This window comes from Apodemus sylvaticus, chromosome 1 (assembly GCF_947179515.1).
Source record: "Apodemus sylvaticus chromosome 1, mApoSyl1.1, whole genome shotgun sequence".
NCBI lineage: Eukaryota > Metazoa > Chordata > Mammalia > Rodentia > Muridae > Apodemus > Apodemus sylvaticus.
The window spans coordinates 178,199,866-178,219,405 of record NC_067472.1 but is presented as its reverse complement, the minus strand read 5'-3'; the positions used below and the strand labels follow the sequence as shown (position 1 = coordinate 178,219,405).

The window sequence follows — 19,540 nt, the reverse complement described above, 5'->3', positions numbered from 1 at the left end:
TATATATGTAAGTATCCTGTAGCTGTCTTCAGACACTCCAGAAGAGGGCATCAGATCTCATTAAAATGGTTGTGAGCCACCATGTGGTTGCTGGGATTTGAACTCAGGACCTCTGGAAGAACAGTCAGTGTTCTTAACCGCCAAGCCATCTCTCCAGCCCACAATTAACTCAATAAACAATTCAAGTCATGGAAAAAAGAAACCAAGCAAATGAACTAATTCAGCCCAAACAAGCAAATACAGCCTTACTTTACACAGCCGTTCTTCTCATCACAGTCTTTCTTCTCAGTCAACCGTAGTGGCTTCTCATTTGGCTTCTGGCTAAACCCACTGGAAACGGAAACACATGAAAAGATTTACTCACAAATTAATATAGGCAATTCCCACTGCCGTTGGCTGCCCACTAGAACCTAGATGATAAGACCCTGCTGCCTAGAAAACCATAAGCTCAGTTAGCAAGACACAGAGAAATTGTTGGGGGTCAGGGTCTTGTCCTTTCTGTATGTATGCCCCGCCTATCTACCCCATGAAGAGTTCTGATCAGCTGGCAACCTCAGGCCTTTGGCACAGCAGGAACAGCTGCTAAAGATAAAAACCAGAAACCAAACAACAACAAAAACAAAACAAAATAAAACAAGCAACAACAAAAACAAAAACAAACAAACAAAAAAAACCCCACAAAAAACAACAAGTCAAAACAAAAAGTCCCTAAACTCAAGCAGAGTGAAATCCCTGGTGGAAGGAAGAAGACAGAAAGCAGCGGGCAGCCTGCAAAGACTGCTGTAGCAGCCAGGGGTGACCAGCAGTTTCCTTACTAAGCCTCTATCCCTGCAAAAGAGTCCTGGGAACCTGTCTTCTCCCTCCACCAGGCCTATATCTCTTTCCTAGTGGTCCTATTTTTCATCTTCTCACATCCAATCAGGAACAAAATCGCAAGTTATATAAATTCAGTGTGCTGGGGCTTCAAAGCAGAGCTGCTTAGGATCTTGCAGAGGAAGAGGAAAAGACTCCAGGACCTAGCCCCAGGTGCCCCTGTTCCCTTATGGGTAAGAAGCCAGAAGACTTCAGAGCCCAGTTCCCAGCTGACATGCTCTTCAGTCTGTCTTCAAGACTGGCCAGGAACACACTGAGTGAGGCTGCAACCCTGAGCTACCAGCCATAGGGACTCATTCCTACTGCAGCCTCTGACACTCACTCTGCAGGGCTATGGAAGGAAGGTCTTCCCTGAAATTGCTTTCAGTTTCTAAAACCCACTGCTTCAGATTGCAGCCACTCCAACTTCCAGATCTACAGCTTCAGAGATTCCTGGCTTTAAGACCTGCTATTCCAGAGACCTGATGGAGACACAGACTGGTCGTCCTGCTAATCCTGACCTGCAGACTTCCTCTGCCAAGAGACAGCTCTCAGCCAGCATCCCAACTGTAATGTCTCTTGGCTAGTGATAACTAGGTGTTATGTTTAACACTAGCATCTCTTGCTACTAAGAGTTTAAATGTTTCATTTGAATATGACATGGCACTCTTTACGTTGTTTTATCCTGTTTAAAGCAATTAGCCTTGAACTGACAATATACCTCCCTGTTTATATTTTTGCAGTCTTCCTAAACCATCCTTGGAGGAATATCTGACAGAAGAACAAATCCTACTCACTACTCCAAAACAAAGCTGGGACTGGGCTGCAACCGTTTATTAAAATTGTTTAACCCACAAAGATAACTATTTTCTGGGGAAATTTTTAAAAAGTAGAAGTATGGAAGCACTTAATCTACCTAGACACATTTCTGTGAGAACAGGAACTAAGCACTAGCTATGAAATCATGCCTGTGCTGGCCACAGCCTCTCTGCTACTGAAACTGGTGTGCTTCTACAATTAGAAAGTGAATACCAAAGCAACCAAAAGGAAAGTAACAAAATGGAAACAAACAGAATTTTGGAGATTCCTTGGTCTTTGCCCTTCCTCTATCAGGCTAAGGGTAGCTTAGATGCTGATCTGCACAGCAAATGTAGATGTCAAAGCTTCTGGTCAAGACTCCCCTGGCATGTCAAAGAAACGATAGGCAGGCTCTTCTTCAGTGTAAGTATGAGGAATTTTGGTTGTTTTCCTGTCTCTCTGATTTCTTCTGTTCCTGCCCCGCAAGACCATATTCAATCTCAGTAATTCCAACTCTGCAGCTAGCAGCAGTGTGTCCTAAATTACAGAAGAAAATCCATCACTGAACTCAGAGGAAATGTGTACAGGGAGAATCTCCACCATCTTATTCCTGCTGCTGATTTGTTCCCTAAGTGGCCCAAATAAAACACAAAGCCATTTTCCCAGAACTCCCAGTCTAGCCTGAGGGACACGGAGGAAGAATACCTGGAAAGCTGAGTGTATGTGTGAATTCTCTACTGATGCTGGAGACTGAGGACAGTCCCAGGCTGAGCTCATGAACACCAGCCATGCCGCCACTCACCAGAGTCCTGGAAAGAGCTGGCACTACAGTCCCACAGAGAACTTGAGACAGCTCTCTGTGATTTTACTGATTTATCACGTGCATCTTAATGAGGACAAGGCTATAGCCAGAGACTCTGGAGAAGACAAGAACTATTCTTGGCTTTCTCCAACCTTGTAAGCTGCTAAGCTATGCTTGCTGTGGCCTGCGCTTGCTCACCCTGTACATCACAGCCACTCTGTGCTGTTCACAGGATGAGCCTTAGGATACTGCTATGTCTAACTAGGCAGCAAAGGGACTCGAGACCCACCACCAGTTTCCAGTCCACTGTGTTGTCACCTAACCAATTGCTATATGAGTAGTGTGTTTTGAGCCAAAATTTCCCAAACCACCTTGTTGTTTGGGTGGTGGAGTTAGGGAGCAGGCATACTAGTCTACCTTTTACATACTTACTAACCATGTGACCTTCTGTATTTGTGGCCTCTACCATGCACTCAACCAACTAGACTGGAAATTACTTGGTAAAGAGAAACTGCCTGTATTAAACATGGACACTTCTTCCCTTGACATTATTCCCTAAACAATACAGTATTAACAACTACTTACATAGTATTTACATTGTATTAGGTATTAGAAGTTATTTGGAGATGACTTAAAATATATACATGAGAATGTATGCAGATTTTATGTAAAATTTTATCACACTTTTTAATCTGGATGAGTATATACAGCTTGATATTTGCAGTAGTCCTAGAACTAAGACTTCCCAACCCCACACCATAATATGAAGGGATGACTATGTAAGACTATATCATATTGTCCTAAGGTTCTATTCTGCTAAACGCAATGTTCAAATCATACCTTGATGCTGGAATATCTGGATCAGCATATATGGTTATGCCTCTTTTTGTTGGCCAGTACACAGAAGACTTAATACACTGTGAAAAAGGAACAGAGAAGGGGGGGGGAGGGATGGAGAAAGGTACACTTTTAAGATTTATATTTTTTGGGACCAAAATACAATGCAAATTATTTTCATCAACAATCACTCAAGTTTGCAGGCACACACAAACATGGAGAGTGAAGGCTGGCTGGTTATGCTGTCCCATAATCATTAGACTAAAATGGCAAACAGCATGCAATTAGCATTTCATACGAGTGTTTAAAATGTCTACAATTACATTCATTTGCCTTTTGTCAAAAGAACTGTAAGACACATTAGAAGTGAAATTATTTGAATATCCCCAAATCCAGACAGTAACGCATCGATGCTTAGTGAGCACAAGATGGGTCACTACTTTCACAGATCGTTCTTAGTGAGCACAAGATGGGTCACTACTTTCACAGATCGTTCTTAGTGAGCACAAGATGGGTCACTACTTTCACAGATCGATGCTTAGTGAGCACAAGATGGGTCACTACTTTCACAGATCGATGCTTAGTGAGCACAAGATGGGTCACTACTTTCACAGATCGGTCACTACTCACCTGAGACCAAAGCTTGACAGGGAGCAGCCAGTTACCTCTCCATCAAACAAACAGACAAACTACATTTTTTCATAGATAAACTACTCTGGGGATTTCTAATATGAAGCACATGTTTTGTTGATCACAGGATGCTTCTGTCATGTGAGTTTTACATTCAATGGGCATTTAAACATACAACCTTATCCATCTGTTTTAAAGGGAGGTTCTGCTGCTTCTTCTCAAACATAATTTTAGGCGAGTCTGTCAAGGAATCCTTATAGTTTACAGCTTTATCTGCAAAATATAGATAGTGATAAAAAGCTATCCTGAAAACTTTTTATATAAAATAGGACAAAAATAATAAAAATAAGCACTGTTGTACAGACTCAATACAAGAATTATCAAACAGATTTCCTATTAAACTTGTAGCAATTAGAGTGAAGAATCTTGCTTTGGAACTAACAAAATGGCTCATCAGGTAAAGGCACTTGCTGCCAAGCCTGATGACCTGAGACTGAGCCCTGGTCCCACATGCAAGAAGAGAGAACCAACTGTTGTAAGTTGATCTCTGACCTCCACAAGCATTCCATGGTATGTATCTGCCCACTCACAAACACATGTACATGCTCAATGAATGCAATTTTAAAAGATCTTGTTTCAATCATTTTTTAAAAAATTGTAGAAATTCATTTTCCAACCTATTAAGAATAAAACAATTTTCCCAAATTGGCAGACTATACTTTCCAAAGGAGGCCACAATTATGTCTCCAACACACATGGTCTTCCTACAATATATAGGACATAATCCCTTTATTACCCCCCACCCCCCACCCACCTCCAACTCCCCACCCAAAAAAAAAAAAAAAAAAAAAAAACCCAAGGCCCTAAACTGAGCTCAAATTTCCAAGAAGCCAGCCATCTGGGAATTGCCAAAGAAAAGTATTGCCTCACCCCCAATCTCCTGGAGACTGCAGACATAAAGCAGCTAGCTAGCTGCAGGGAGAACAGACCCTGCAGTTTCAAACATAGCTCTTTAAGGGAAACAACTAAGGAACTTCCTATTCTGTCCCTAACAAAAGCCCTTCCCTCTTATCCTGAGGTACAGAAGCCCCATCTTGAAGCATAAAATCTGCAAGGTTACTGTGTTGCTGGGTACTGTGACAGATCCCAGACACCACCTCTCTGGTTAATTAAAGCTACTCTACCTGTTGAAGTTATCTAAATTCTTGTCTTTTATTTCTTCCTACAAACTTAATTATTATGCAATGTAACCAACTCTCCTCAAGAGACAGGATTTAGCCTGGCATGGTGGCTATGGCTTTAATCCCAGCACTCAGAGGCAGAGGTAACCCTATGAGGTGGTGGCCAGCCTGGTCTACATAGTGAGTTCTAGGAAAGCCAAGGCTACACAAAGAAATCCTGTCTCAAAATGAACCAGCAAGCAAACAAAAATAGAGATGGGGTGGGGGGAGATATACATTCCTATTCCACAGACTAGGATAGAAAATTTCCAGTGGCAAAGCAAAAAGGAAGGAAGGGAGGGAGGGAGGGAGGGAGGGAGGGAGGGAGGGAGGGAGGGAGGGAAGGAGGGAGAGAGAGAGAGAGAGAGAGAAAGAAAGAAAGAAAGAAAGAAAGAAAGAACCCCATAAAACTGTTTACAGAGAAACATGAAAGATCTATGAAACAGCTGTAAAATATATCAGTCTGAGTCAGTTTTCTTAAAAGCAGAAATTAATTTTCTGGGCTGCATATATGGCTCATCAGTTAAGAGCACTGGCTGCTCTTCCGGAGGACCTGGGTTCAATTTCTAGTACCCATGTGGCAGATCACACCTTTCTGTAACTCCAGTCCCAGGAAATTCAACACCCTTGCACAAACATACATGCAGGCAAAACACTAATGCACAAAAAATTTTAAATGAATTATTTTTTATTCTTTTTTAAAAAAAATGTAATACTGGATGTCAAGTCACATGCATACTATTTAGATAAACTCACAGTTAAACATATCGTAAAGACCAGCCAAATCAGTAATTACACTTATAAATCTCTGAAGACACCCTGAGAAAGCTTATATCCCTTTACTAAACAAAGCAGGGAACTGCATCTGATGGTAGTGGAATGAAATTAAAACATTAAAAATACCAGTATTTATAGCAGCATTGATCCTTTATAAATAAAGAGTATGAAAATGCAATTATCTTTAAATGATAACAAAAAATTGAGATGACATTATTCAACCACAGTGCTTGGAGTTGGGATTAAAAACCTATCCATACTTATTAATATGCCAGTAGTGAAGCCACTTTCTGTTAGAAAGCCCAACCACAAATATGTGCATAAAACACAGAACACAGGGAAAATTGCTCAAAACAATTCAAGTTAGCTTATCTGTATGGATATTCTAATCAAGAAGGACATCACAAAGGAAACAAGGTATGACATCTTCTGGTTCATACTCAATATATCCTCCACCACCAAGTAACATCTTTTAAATCTCCAACTGTTTCTCTTGCTTTACCATCCTAGTGCAAAAGATGTGCACAGAACAGTTTTCCATGGATTACCTAATTAAAAAGGAAAAACTAAAAATACCCAAACTGTTAAAAGGTCTGGCGCCATTAAAGTTTACGGCTTTGATCAGTGAACATTGACTTGGCCGCGCTTTCTTTTCGCCCCTCTTCCCTATAACCCCAAGATTCTCTCAACAGGTAACCCGGTTTACATGTGGCTGCGGGCAGCTACATAATTGGCGCCCAACGTGGGGTGACCTGGTACGAGAGAATTTCCTGAGGTAGCCCTATCCAGCGAAGCTTCGCAGAAAAGGTGGTAAGAAGTAGTATCCGCACGGTAAGCAACATAGAGGTCAAAACTAGCGCTAGTGAATTCGTGTCTATTGTTGTGAGTGCAGGAAGGGATACAGTTTTTCAAGCAATCTGTGCGGACCCGGCACAGGGACTGCTTGGGTTGAAAAGATAGGGAAATATGGGGAAGGAATTTGGTAGGCATTTGCCCAAAGCTCGTAAGAGCTGATTTCGGCGAAAAGAAAGGGGTTTTTAACAATAGGCATATGTCCACAGCTTCTAAGAGCTGTTTAAAGAGGAAAATGGATGCAATTGCTTAACAAGCACGCTTAACTTTCTGTGTATCTTTCCGTGTTTGTCCCGGTGCACCGACTGTCTATGTGTATGTTTATGTCCTCTCTGTGTCTTTGTGTGAATGACTGTTTCATGTTAAAAAGGAAAATTGGTAAAGATTTCATCTGCTGGTAACCTCTTGAGCCAGCCACGGTTTGTGTGGGGATTGATTCAAAGCCACGCCGCGACAGCGCAGCTCACTCAAGAGGCAAGCATGGCTGGGGAAAAAGCCGCTTTTAATAGCCCAGAAGCCTCAAGATTTGGGAAGACTTTGGTTTGGCTTGTGAAATTCATGTAGTCGCTTTATACTTGTTTCTAATTGGTTTTAATGATATAAGGCTTTACATTTTTTGACTAAAGAGTTATAAATTAATTGGTTATTATGTAAAAGGTATAGTGTTATTAAGAAAAGGTTAGTTTAAAACTGGTGATTCAGTGTTAGAGCTATCTTAACTAACTACACGTGGCCTAACGCCACTCATGCTTTGTTCTTGTTTATAATTGGATTTAAAGGTATATTTTGCATGTCTTGACTATAGAGTATTGGCTTAAGTCACTGGACATGATTTAAAAGGTATAATGTTATTAACAAAAGTTAGGTTAAAGCTGGTAGTTTAGGGTAGTCGCCATTTTTAAACAAACACGTGGCATGACGGTTAAAGCTGGTAGTTTAGGGTAGTCGCCATTTTGAACAACACACGTGGCATGACGCAATCCAGGAAATACAGGCCTTTGGGACGCTCCTAAATTGGCATGGTGTTTCATGTGAATCTTGGCCTGGAGATTGGACTTAATGAAGATTAAGATTTAAAATATTGTCTCTTTAATAAGTTACACTGTTATACACTTGAACATAAGAACTGGCAGACAAACCTTGTGCTGTAAATATGTGTTTGCCATTGATTTTAAACAAAATAGATTGTTTTAAAATTGGGATTTGCTTCCAAAATTACAATTGTGCTCTAATATTACAAGAAAACATTGAGTTACAATAAAAATCAGTGTGTCATTGGCTGCAGTTTTCAGTTTACAGGCTCATAATTGTTAACATTTTGTAATTATGATAATTTTGAGAGTGATGCAGCTATGGGTTTTAGAGGCCCATTGCCACTTTTCCACAAGTTTATAGGCTACAATGGTAAGAGCAAAATTTAACCCTCCAAGATTAAAAAGGAGATCTCTGTAGAAATGTATTTGATATCAAGTAGGTTCCTTTGACCATGAAATTACAGGTTTCTTTTGTTTAATCCTGAAAACGTCCTAGCAGGTTTGGGTCTGGTCTTAGTTAAAAGGCTCAGATCTAGTCCTTGCCAAGGACTAAAGGTGGATCCTAGGGCAGATAAAAAAAAATGTGTTTTGTCTCTGTTTCAATACTAGAAGTTAAGATCTTAAAATTTTCAGTGTATAATGTTCATAGAATGTTTGTTACAGGCCCTTGCTCCTATGGACTTTTAGAATTTTTAGGTAAATGGCTTTCAAAGGTTGTTAGGATATATTAATTGGCTTTATCTTATATTTACCTCATTTTAAGCTTGCCACAGGAGGTCTTAAACCTCTGTTTTCAAGGTAGGAAACGTTTGTTCCTTGCTTCAAGCAACAATCAAATTTATTACTAATGGTTGATCTATTACATGGCAAACATTTTTAGACAAAATTAATAATTGTTATCCAAAAGATAATTTGTACTATCAGATCACATGTTTATTCCTTTAAGTTTCTCCCTGCTTCAACACAGATACCTGAATTGGGTGCTATAGCAGCTATTTTTAAGATGTTAAAGGTCAAGCTTTTAATAATAGTAGATATACATAGCTCATGGTTTATAATTGCTTAAAATTGGTCCATTTTTAATACTGCTAATTCTTAATTTCTACAGTTTATACAAATGTGATTCAAATTTCTAAGAACAAAGGATATGTTCTCTAAATGACTGTCCTTTAGGTATTTGAAATAATTTTATATTTTGTGCACATCAAATTATAAAGATTTGTTCTTGATGTCCTCAATTTCTACCTCTACCACGTAATGGTGTTAATCCTAGAGGACTTTGTTATTACAGATAAATAATACTCATTTCTAATTTAGAAGATTAAAAAATATGTACATGTGACTAATGATTCATTTTTAGGCTGTCTAGTTGCAACTGCTCTAACAGAAAAAGCAACTAAAAATGTTACGTTTATTTTATATAATTACATAGTTATTGCCTATGTTATGGGTTATACTTTGTGTTCCAACTTAAATTAATAAAACAATATCTTCTTGGAAGAGAGAAGAGAGGGGAAATCGTGTCCCTGTGCATATCGTTTATATTATGCTTGCATGTTTTTAAAAAAAAAAATTTAAAATTTGGATGCCAAGAAACTCCTTGCTAATGTATATGACATCTTATAATTAGACATATTGATGTCTAGGTGAAATGAAGGAATTCACTTACTAACATATGCCATGATCCTGATTTAATATTGGGGGAGAAGGCATGTCCTCTGTTTTTTCCACAGAATGCTGCAGAAGATATGCTGACTGTGCTTGCTGAATGCCCAGACCATGGTAACATAAGAGCTATATTGGGTATATGTTCTTGACTTACCTTAATTGTCAAATGTCCCAGGTTAGATAAATTGCCTAGCTTCAAGCTTTTAGGCTTTGTGGGACAGAACATGGAGACTGTTAAGCTAGCTTAGGAAAAATTAATCTAAAGAAGAGTTAAAATGACTCTTCTCCTTATTGTGTTCAGCTGACTCAACCATAGACTGGTCTAGAAATAATCCCAATATTGAAGATTCCAATTTTGAAGATGGCTAACAATCTTCAGCCAGCTGTGTTAATTTAACATATAGTCTCCACTTTTCCTGAGGCTACCTCTCCCACCTCAGAGGCCAAGCTTTGGGTCCTTAAAGTTGTTAATTTACAACTGAATTGGATACTTCTGGGACAAGTTAATCCTATTCCACCTTTAACTCTTGACCTTGTCTGTTAAGCAGACTGGCTGTCTCCACCCAGGCTCACCTGGATGGAGAGATTGCATGTCTGTTAAAGACACTTGCAGACCCCCCTGGCTTCAAAACTTACACAAGTGGATCTCCAAAGAGGGAGCCACATAGAACTCAGATCTATGTGTGTTTGTTTATGAACAAACATGGGTACCAGCGAGACCTGCGAGGCAAAGCACTGCATGGGGAGGTGAATTTCTGCTTCTGAGTCCCCAGGAAGTACACCTAATTGCATAGGGGTTAACGTCGAGAGGCTGTCCTTAAAATAATAAGGGAGCCTATTACCCCTCCTCTGAAAAAGACGTTATACAATATTTAAGAGGAATTACGGTCAATGCTTCCCCTCCTGGTTAAGGCCCGCCTTCTTATGAAGGATATTTATCCACTTGTTTTCTACCTCCTCGTGTTCAAATTAATAAAAAAAGGGAGGACATGTACAGAGCCATATTGGGGCAGTCTTGCACTTGGTCAGAGTTTGAATTTGGTCAAGGTTAACTTCTCCCAGAAAGCCAGGATCCTTCTCCACCTAGGGTGGAGCGCTGGAAGTAAAGGTTAAGTTCATTGTTCCTCCAGGTATAAGAATTCCTGAATTAAACAGGTGACCCACCCAGCTGCCGGAGCAGTCAAGACGAAGAGCTCCAAGAGAAGCTAGACAACTTCCACCGGAACTCAGCCTAGAGTCTGGGGGGAAGGGTTTGCCCAAACTGTTAAAAGGTCTGGCGCCATTAAAGTTTACGGCTTTGATCAGTGAACATTGACTTGGCCGCGCTTTCTTTTCGCCCCTCTTCCCTATAACCCCAAAATTCTCTCAACAGGTAACCCGGTTTACATGTGGCTGCGGGCAGCTACATGTTCAAGTAAAAAAATTGGGAAAACAAGCACTAAAATCAGTCATTTGAAAACAAATAGTAACTCTCGTCAGTGCGCATGGCACTGGATGCAGGGAGAGGTCACATGGCCTCCAACACGAGGAGACCAACTGGTGCTGTTTTAGACTTGGAGCGCGAACTGATGCAGAACCTGCATTGTAACCTCTCATCCCAAATGCATAAATAATTTCTCAATCAAGGGTCAAAGTTTGGGTAAAGTGGCAAGGTAACGATTTCACAGAAACTCTCCATCTCTAGGAAAGCATAGCATCCCAACCTCCCTTTCCCAGAAAATGTCTCATAATTACAAAGCAGAAAAAATCACAAGCATTAAAATTTAGATGTGAAACTTCTAGATTAACTCAATATATTTAAAAAGATGACTGTTATAGCTAAGAAAAGAATTAACTATTTGAAAAACTGCTTTTCAGGCTGAAACCAAATGGTAAGGCCATCACTAAAGCTGATAACACGTGAGGAGAAGCAGCAAAGTAGGTCCACAGAGCCTCCGTGCTGAAATCAGTGACATCATCTATCACTGCCTGGTCCAAATCCATGGTTAAAAACCAAACAACCTAACTCCAAAACTCTTCCTAGAGGCTGAAGAGCCTTCCTAGAGGCTGAAGCTGCTTCTAGGGATAGAAGCAACTTCAGTGTCTATCCACAACACTGGACTAGTTCTCAGAGTTTTTGTTTCTTGCTCTGTTTCGGAACCCCTGAGACATTGTTTCCAAAGCTTTCTCTTTTGAGTTAGTTTCACTGAATCCATTTGCTGTCACATTTTGTTCCTCAGCTATTTCTTCATTTGCAGAGGCCATAGATTCTCCTTTTTCTAGTTTTTGCTGCATTTCTCAGAGCTTGGTAAGAGCTTTATCTATTGATACTGTGTATATAAGATTAAAGTCATGCATGCTGACTAAATGAAGCACGAAGTTTCAACATAAATTGCTCTTATTTTCTGTTCATAACTCTCTACAAACAGCATACAGACATGATTCATTTGATTGTCAGAAATGAATCCACACTTCATGACATGGAGATTCTACAGTTTCACTACTTTCTTCTCTCCTTCATTCACATCAGAAAATTCTTCAATTTGAATAATGGTTTTGTCTCTCAGCCATTTTGGATCTTTCTCATCTTCACTATCTACTTCCATTTCTTGTGGCCGAAGAGGTAAGCAGGTCTCACTGTGGAAATGAAGATGATTGTGGCCACTACTGTGTGTTCTTAGCTGTTCTTCTTCTCCATCTTCAGATTCAAGAAGCTCAACATGCTAACTTTTGTTCATTTTGCACACAAGAAGGTTGTGATAGGTGTTCTCTTTACTGGTCCATTTCAACTAAAAGCAAATCCAGGTTGGCAATGTATATCCTGAGAATTTCCTGCATAGGAGCCATCATAACACTGACAGAAACATCTATCTTAGCACCTTTTGGGTGATAAACATAATTGAAGATAAATCACTGTGGCAGAGTTTTAGATGCTTGAGTAAGCTGTACAGCTTACGGCAGTTGAGAGTGAGTGCACCACGGGCAGTGCAGGTCATCTCTGGCTTCTGTCTGTTGTCTTCTATGATTGTTATAAAGGAACTGATAAAATATCCTTAACTTCCGGTGATTTTCACTTGAAGTACCCTTTTCTTTCCTTGTTTGCAGCTCTGTAGTCAGCATCTCCTTAACAGCAAGAGTTTGTGTAGGTTTAACAGAACCGGGCTTATTTTCCTGATGAAGGCTCTCTCAATTTCTAGTGACAAGAGGCTTGGCAACAGGAGCTCTGACTTATCATTGGTTTCTCCTGTCCACTGAAGAGTAGACTGCAATGGAGGTCCTTGAGAAAATGTTTCAATTGGAGGCAGCTTCTTTCCATCAAGAATTGTCGTCCACGATGCTCTTTTCCTACTTACTGGACAAGCTTGCATTCCTGCATGGCCACTTCATATTCCCCATCTAAAAGCTGCAAATACCTGTTTTTGTCAAACACTATCTTTTGTGCGACAAATGTCGTTTCCCCATCTTCACGATTTCGTTTTCTTCTGGCTAGAAGTTCTTCACTGACATCAGTATTTTCATTGGTTTCTCCATTAATCATTCCATTAAATTCTCTTCTTCCTGGACAAATTACTCTAAACAGTAATGAGTTAAGACTTCACCATATGGTTGTTACTAGGTTCAATTTCATTACTGGAAACTGCCAAGGATGGGAAATTTACTGGTTTTGTTTGCTTGAGGTTAGGATTCGAAGGCACCTGTTTTTTACCAGTAGGAACTTGGTCTTATTGGGCAACTTACAACCTTTCTTTTTTTGTGTGGAAAACTTTCACAAGCAGGACTTCTAGGGTAAGAGAATTTTGTACATTTTCTGAGTTTTGAGATGGCTTATCATTTTTGTGGAAGAAACTGGTAAATGTAAGTTGCAAATGAGAATGAGCAGACAAGCTGTGAGAGTCTTGCTCTCCTTTCATTTTCTCTACTTTTCCTAACACATCATCAACTTTAAATGTTTTCCTTTTGTTCCAGAGTTTCGATGAGACATGTAAAAGTTTGCTATAAAATTTCAAGTTTGAAGAAATCTATAGATCTGTGTTGGTTTCTCAAAGGCCTGGAGAAAAAGCTCATGGTCAACCTGGATGTACTCCATTTTCAGCTTTTCACCAGTGGCTGCTGAGGAGGAGGCCAAGTAACTGCCACTGCCTCCACAGCCTCCCCACAGGAAGAAGGAAGGGAAGAGATGGGAAAGGAAGGGAGGAGGAAAGGAGCAAAAATAATTAACCAAAAAAAGAAAATAAAATAATTTTCCTATAGTTCTGCAGTTACAAATCTAAGATCAAAGTGTTGGCCAATATGTGTCCTAGAGTGCAGTCTTCCTGGTGTACAGAAAGCCACCTTCTTGCTAAGTCCACAAGTACTGGGGAGAAAGTCAGCTGCTTCTCCTCTGCTGAGGGTTCTGTATCTAACAAGAGCAGGCCCACCCTTTCGGCATCACTGAGCTAAATCTCCTCATAAAGGCCCTGTCTGCACACACACACAACCACTCTGCAGGGCAGGCCTGCAGCATATGGATTCTGAGGACACACAATTCAGCCACAGCATGATCAACAACAGAGTAGAAGAAGGGAGATGAAGAGAACAGAGAGGAAAGAAGGAAGAGGAAGGGACTAAGGGATGTGACTGCTGACCCACAGACACTGAAAGGCTGAGAAAGGCTTTCCCTACGTGTTTATAAACATGCCAAGAGATTTAAGGATAGTGTAATAGACAACTCTATGCTCACAATTCAATCATTTTATCAGTGGTTCTCAACTTCCTAAGGCTGTGACCCTTAAAACAGTTCCTCATGACCCCCAGCCATAAAATGATATTGTTGCTACTTTATAACTGTAATTTTGCCACTGTTATAAATCTGATACCTATGACAGGACTCACAGGTTGAGAACTACTCAATGTTCTTTAAAATTTTTAAACAATATTTTTTAATTTTTTTCCAAAATTCCCAAACAAAACAAAAATAGGCCAGAAGGATAGATATGTCTTGAAGAAATTTAATAGTTAATAACATACCAAAGAGGGTACTAAATTGAGATGGTATCACTTATGAAGTCTATCAAACATTTAATGAAGATATAATACCAACCCACAAGCTCTTTTAGAAGTCAGAAGCAAAGGAAACATTTCCTAGCTCATCCTACAAGACCCTCACTATACTGATGCCTAAACCAGAAAAGAGCATTTTAAGACAATGAAGGACCATTATGTTCTATGAAAATCTTAGCAAAATCCCTTAAAAATGATGATAAATCAAATCAAGCACTGTAGAAAAGGTGTCACTAAAGAATGGAAAACAAGACACACACTAGAAGGAAATAGCTGCCAACAGGACATTTGAAAAAGGACTATCATCTAAAGTAGACAAAGAACACTTAAAGCCAGCAATAGAGAACCAAGAACCTACTTTTGTTTTGTTCTCCCCCCCCACCTCCTACCCCCGCCCCCAGACAGGGTTTCTCTGTGTAGGAACTCACTCTGCAGACCAGGCCGGCCTTGAACTCAAGAATCCACCTGATTCTACCTCCCAAGTGCTGAAATTAAAGGCGTGTGCCACCACTGCCCAGCAAGAAACTACTTTTCAAACAGACAACATGGACTAAGGGTTAACAAGCTCAGTGCAGAGCTTGTGTGCGGCCCTGGGCTCACTATGCAATACACACACTATGCAGTACACGCTCAGAGTACAACTTTGTGCTGGCTATGAAAGAAACCAAACTGTCAGGACTCACCCTTTACTGCAGCACATGGTCCTAGGTCACTGACAACATCCTTACACCATGTATGCCGGAGAGACTGCGCCAGAAAATCTAAACTCTGTGAGTCTGAAAGAACATACTGAATGTAGAAAACAATACATAAAACAGAAATCAATCATTGCTTACTTCTATTGCTCTTGTTTATGCTATAAAGCTGGAAGAGACCTAGTAAAGGATGGCATGTGAGGAACTAAAATCTGAAAGCAGAGGGAAACATTTTCAATTGCATCTAGTGTCCATACTAAACATCAACTGTAATAGAAAGCTCTCTAATATCTGAAAACTATATAGAACCTCATTTTGTTAAAATCTTTAAACCATGTACTATCTGAACTTCTGAAAATGTAGCCCAATGTTAACATAAGATCAGAAGTTCCTGAGAAGTACACAAACACAGAGTCTAAGTTTCTGTTTCCAAGCAGGAAAGAGCTTAGACAGAAGCTAGTATGGGGTACTAGATGGGGTAATGGAATACTCACTCTCCATTCTGCGGCAGTCTTTTCCTTGCAGAAGCATTGGCCACAGAGTAAGTGATGGGCTGAGCTTACTGGAGCAGGGCACCGAACTGAGACTCAGCCTGGGTTTCTCCAAAGTATTGAGGTTTTTATTCCCCATTGGTGACACATAATAAGCAAAATTCTTTGCAACTAGGTCATCATTAATACAAACCTATAAAATTTTAAACATTTTAGGAATTACCATTCAGATGGGTATAGTATAAGGCATGTACAATGTACAAACTCAGCCCCAAATTCCTGAAAATTTATTTTATGGAGCGTAATTTGACAGAAGCACCTCTTGGTTCCTGCTTAACAAATTAAGATTCTCATGTGCCCCCTCATCAGAAAATAGCAATAAATTTCATAAAATACAAGGTATACCTTGGAGGAAGAGGGTGCTCACACAACTTGGCAAGGCACAGATCCAATGAGAGGCCACTAACAACAAAAAGGGAAACTGGAAAATACTAGATTCTAATAAACCTTAATTCTTTTCCAAGCTAGGATTCAAGATGGCACTTGCCTTTGATCCCAGTATTGAGGATTGAGTTTGAGGTCAGGCTGGTCTACAGAACTAGTTCCACAATAACCAGAAACTACACAAAGAAAGTCTCTAAAAGCCAAAAACCAACAACTAAACCAAACCAACAACAACAAAAAATCTTACTGCTTCAAGATAGCAGTGCCTGAAATCCCAGTGCCTGGAGGTAAAGACAGGCTGCTCACAATGGAGAGATGGGGTGAAACTATTATAGATGAAGTCACTGGACAGAGATACATCCAAAATGAAGCATCTAGGGGGTGAGGAGGTATGTTTAAGGGCTTGTTTGTGAATATAAGAATCTGAGTTTGATCCTTAAGACCCAAATAAAAGTGCTGCAGGCATGGTGGAATACAATAGTAACCCCAGGTCTAGAGAGGTGGATGGTCCCTAGAGCTTGCTGGCCAGCCATATAGCCTAATTGGTGAGTTTCAGGCCACTGAGAAACCTTGTCTCAAAGGAAGTAAACAACATTCCTGAAGAAACCAAGGTTGTACTGCAGCCTCCATATGCATCTATATACACAAGAACATGTGCACACATGTATACTCACATACACATAACAATTACAAAGGAAGAACTCTCAATATAAAATAAAAGCAATCTAACCATGCAAAATATGAATACTCTATCAAAGCACGGATTACAACTAAGCATGTGAACGTGTCACTGATGTTTGGGCAAGTGTATATTCCATCCACAATGAGATGCCTCCACACAACGACTAGAGGGACCAACACAAGCGTGGGAGAACACATGGAAGAAGTGAAATCTCCCATACTGATGATAAAGACATAAAGTGGTGTTATTTCGGCAGCGTCCAAATGTTAACACCGCTATCCAGAAGCTATACTCCACATCTGTAAAATACTAGATAATGTACAGGTGCATGGAGGAAGAGCTCTTCATAATGGTCAGAGCACATTGACAGATGCAGCAATGTGGATGTATCATGAAATTCTTCACCTGAGTCAAAGAAGCCAGGCTGAAAAAAGACAGGATCATTGTACCTCCTTTGGAATGGAAAAGATTTGCTGGCCTACATCTTTTCTGAGCAATTGTGACCAAGTGTATCCCATATACATTCTCTCTCTGGTATCCCTGTTACCTGTACTTCATCACTTAAAGTGAGAGTAAGTTATCAGATACAAAACATCATACAAAAGAGGGGCCTACTTTTTAAAAGAAGAAAAAATATATTTTGAGAACAATGTTTTATAAGACTGATCACCAAAATATAAAATAAGCAAATGAGCTCAGTCAGGATATAGGGAACCAGAATGCAAAGAGTAGGGGGAGAGGAGGGGAAGGAAGGAGGGGGGGAAAGAGGGACGAAGGGAGGGAAGGAGGAAGGGGGAAACAAGGAGGAAGGGAGAGGGAGAAAGGGAGAGAGAGAAAGACAGAGACAGAGAGGCAGAGAGAGAGAGATACTATCAGAGAAGCTTTTTAAAACTGTATATTTGCTGTACTACCAAAATTCTTTTCCACAGAATACAGGTAGTACTTTCTAAGTATTGGCATTAATAGATTAATCAAAATTTGCCTAATAAGGAGTATGTTTCTCACACTTAAGGTAAGTGTTAAGAATAAGATATCAGGGGGCTGAAGAGATGGCTCAGCAGTTAAGAGCACTGACTGCTCTTCTGAATGTCTTGAGTTCAAATCCCAGACACCACATGGCTGGGATTTGTAATGGGATTCGATGCCCTCTTCTGGGGTATACTTACATACAATAAATAAATCTTTGGGCCAGAGTGAGCAGGCCCAGAGAGAGAAGAAAAGGTGTCTGAAGACAGCTACAGTGTACTTACATATAATAAATAAATAAATCTTTAAAAAAAATGAGACAATACGGCTGGGAGCCATGGCTCATGTCTTCAATCCCAGCACTTGGGCAGCAGAGGCAGATTTCTACAAGTTACCAGCCATCTAGGACTACAAAATGAGTCCTTATCTCAAAAGAGGGAAAGGAAAAGGTCCACTCTTACCTCTTCTTCAATATAGACCAAGAATCTCTGGTACAGCAATAAGAGAAAAAATAAAAGATTCAGAAAGGAAAATCCCTATTTTCAGATCACATGATCCTACACTTAAACCCTATAGATGCCACCAGAAAACTCCTGAAATTCAAATATATTTTCAGTACTTAAGACGTAAAATCAACCCTAAGACACCTCCCACCCCACCATGTCTTTCACTTACTTTTTCATTTTTTATTGTTGCATAAAGGTAAACCTCAAAAGTATCTTCTTCCACAGCACATAGTTTTGCTTCCACTTGGGTAGTTGCTAAATGGCAATAAATGAACAAAGAAGTAAGCTGACATTAACATTACTCATTAGGCACCGAACAACATCCAGGCCTTTCACATCCCATCATACTCCAAAGCAGTCCTAGCAGGTAGACACAGCCATAGGAATACTAACTGGCAAGACTTAGGAAGATGCTATGGCAGTATTTTATATACTTTAAGTTAGCAATGATGATCATTACACAAATGTCTACTTACTATCCCTTGCTCAGTAAAATAAGTTGGGTTTTTCATCAACTCTTGGATCAAGAAAATATACAATCACTCTGTATCCCCTTAGCATTTAAAAACAATCTGAGAAGCAGGGACTGTTACTGAGAAAGGTCCTCTACAACAACCAGACAGTTCTTTATTTCGGCTGACAATTACTAACATCTAATTCCATCTGCAAAATTACAGGGGCATAGCCAATGTGATACCTGGCATGGAAGGGGCTTCAAGTAACTTAAGGGCTCTGTAAGAAGGGCCAACAGTTATGCATGTGGATCTAAGACGTCTGGCAACAGAAGTGAGTGTAAGCCACCATGGGTGTCAGCTTAAAGCACTCCCGCAAACATGCCCTGGCCTTACCTCTTAGGATGTTCTGAAAGTACTGGATAGCTGCACTGTCCCATTTTGTGGCAGGTCTGGAACAGCAAACAGATGCAACTTCATTAAGTAAGAACCACAGGCTAATTATACCATTGCTACTTTGTCAGCTGGATAATGGGAGTTTCTGACACTAAACACCAAGCATCCAACACTGATAGGAACCTGTGACAGCTCCGCATCAGGGTACAGACTCCAGACTCTGACAATGCCATCTTCACAGATCAGACAGGTACAAAGGCCCTGTTGAGATACCTGCCCCTGCCACTCCCTTCATGACTGCCTCTAGTTATCCACAACAACGCTAATTCCCACAAGCACAGTTCGAGTTGCTTGAAGAGAAAGCCTAAGCTTGCACCATCCACCACTGGCTGCCATAGAGAAGGGTGGCACTGACTAAC

At 40.2% G+C, this 19,540-nt stretch overlaps 1 protein-coding gene and 1 pseudogene across 1 annotated transcript in view; both read right to left on the bottom strand.

The window, feature by feature from the left end:
* The window catches only part of Tdrd12 (tudor domain containing 12), an 86,527-nt gene that overhangs the window by 38,033 nt on the left and 28,954 nt on the right, over positions 1-19,540 (bottom strand). Inside the window, exons 5-10 of the mRNA XM_052179188.1 lie at positions 19,122-19,177; positions 18,443-18,528; positions 15,679-15,868; positions 4,098-4,192; positions 3,293-3,369; positions 250-330 (exon numbers count right to left, since the gene is read on the bottom strand). Of these exons, the coding sequence (XP_052035148.1) occupies positions 250-330; positions 3,293-3,369; positions 4,098-4,192; positions 15,679-15,868; positions 18,443-18,528; positions 19,122-19,177 (585 nt within the window). The remainder of the gene's footprint in view (positions 1-249; positions 331-3,292; positions 3,370-4,097; positions 4,193-15,678; positions 15,869-18,442; positions 18,529-19,121; positions 19,178-19,540) is intronic.
* Positions 11,578-15,189, bottom strand: LOC127685053 (polycomb protein Suz12-like; annotated as a pseudogene).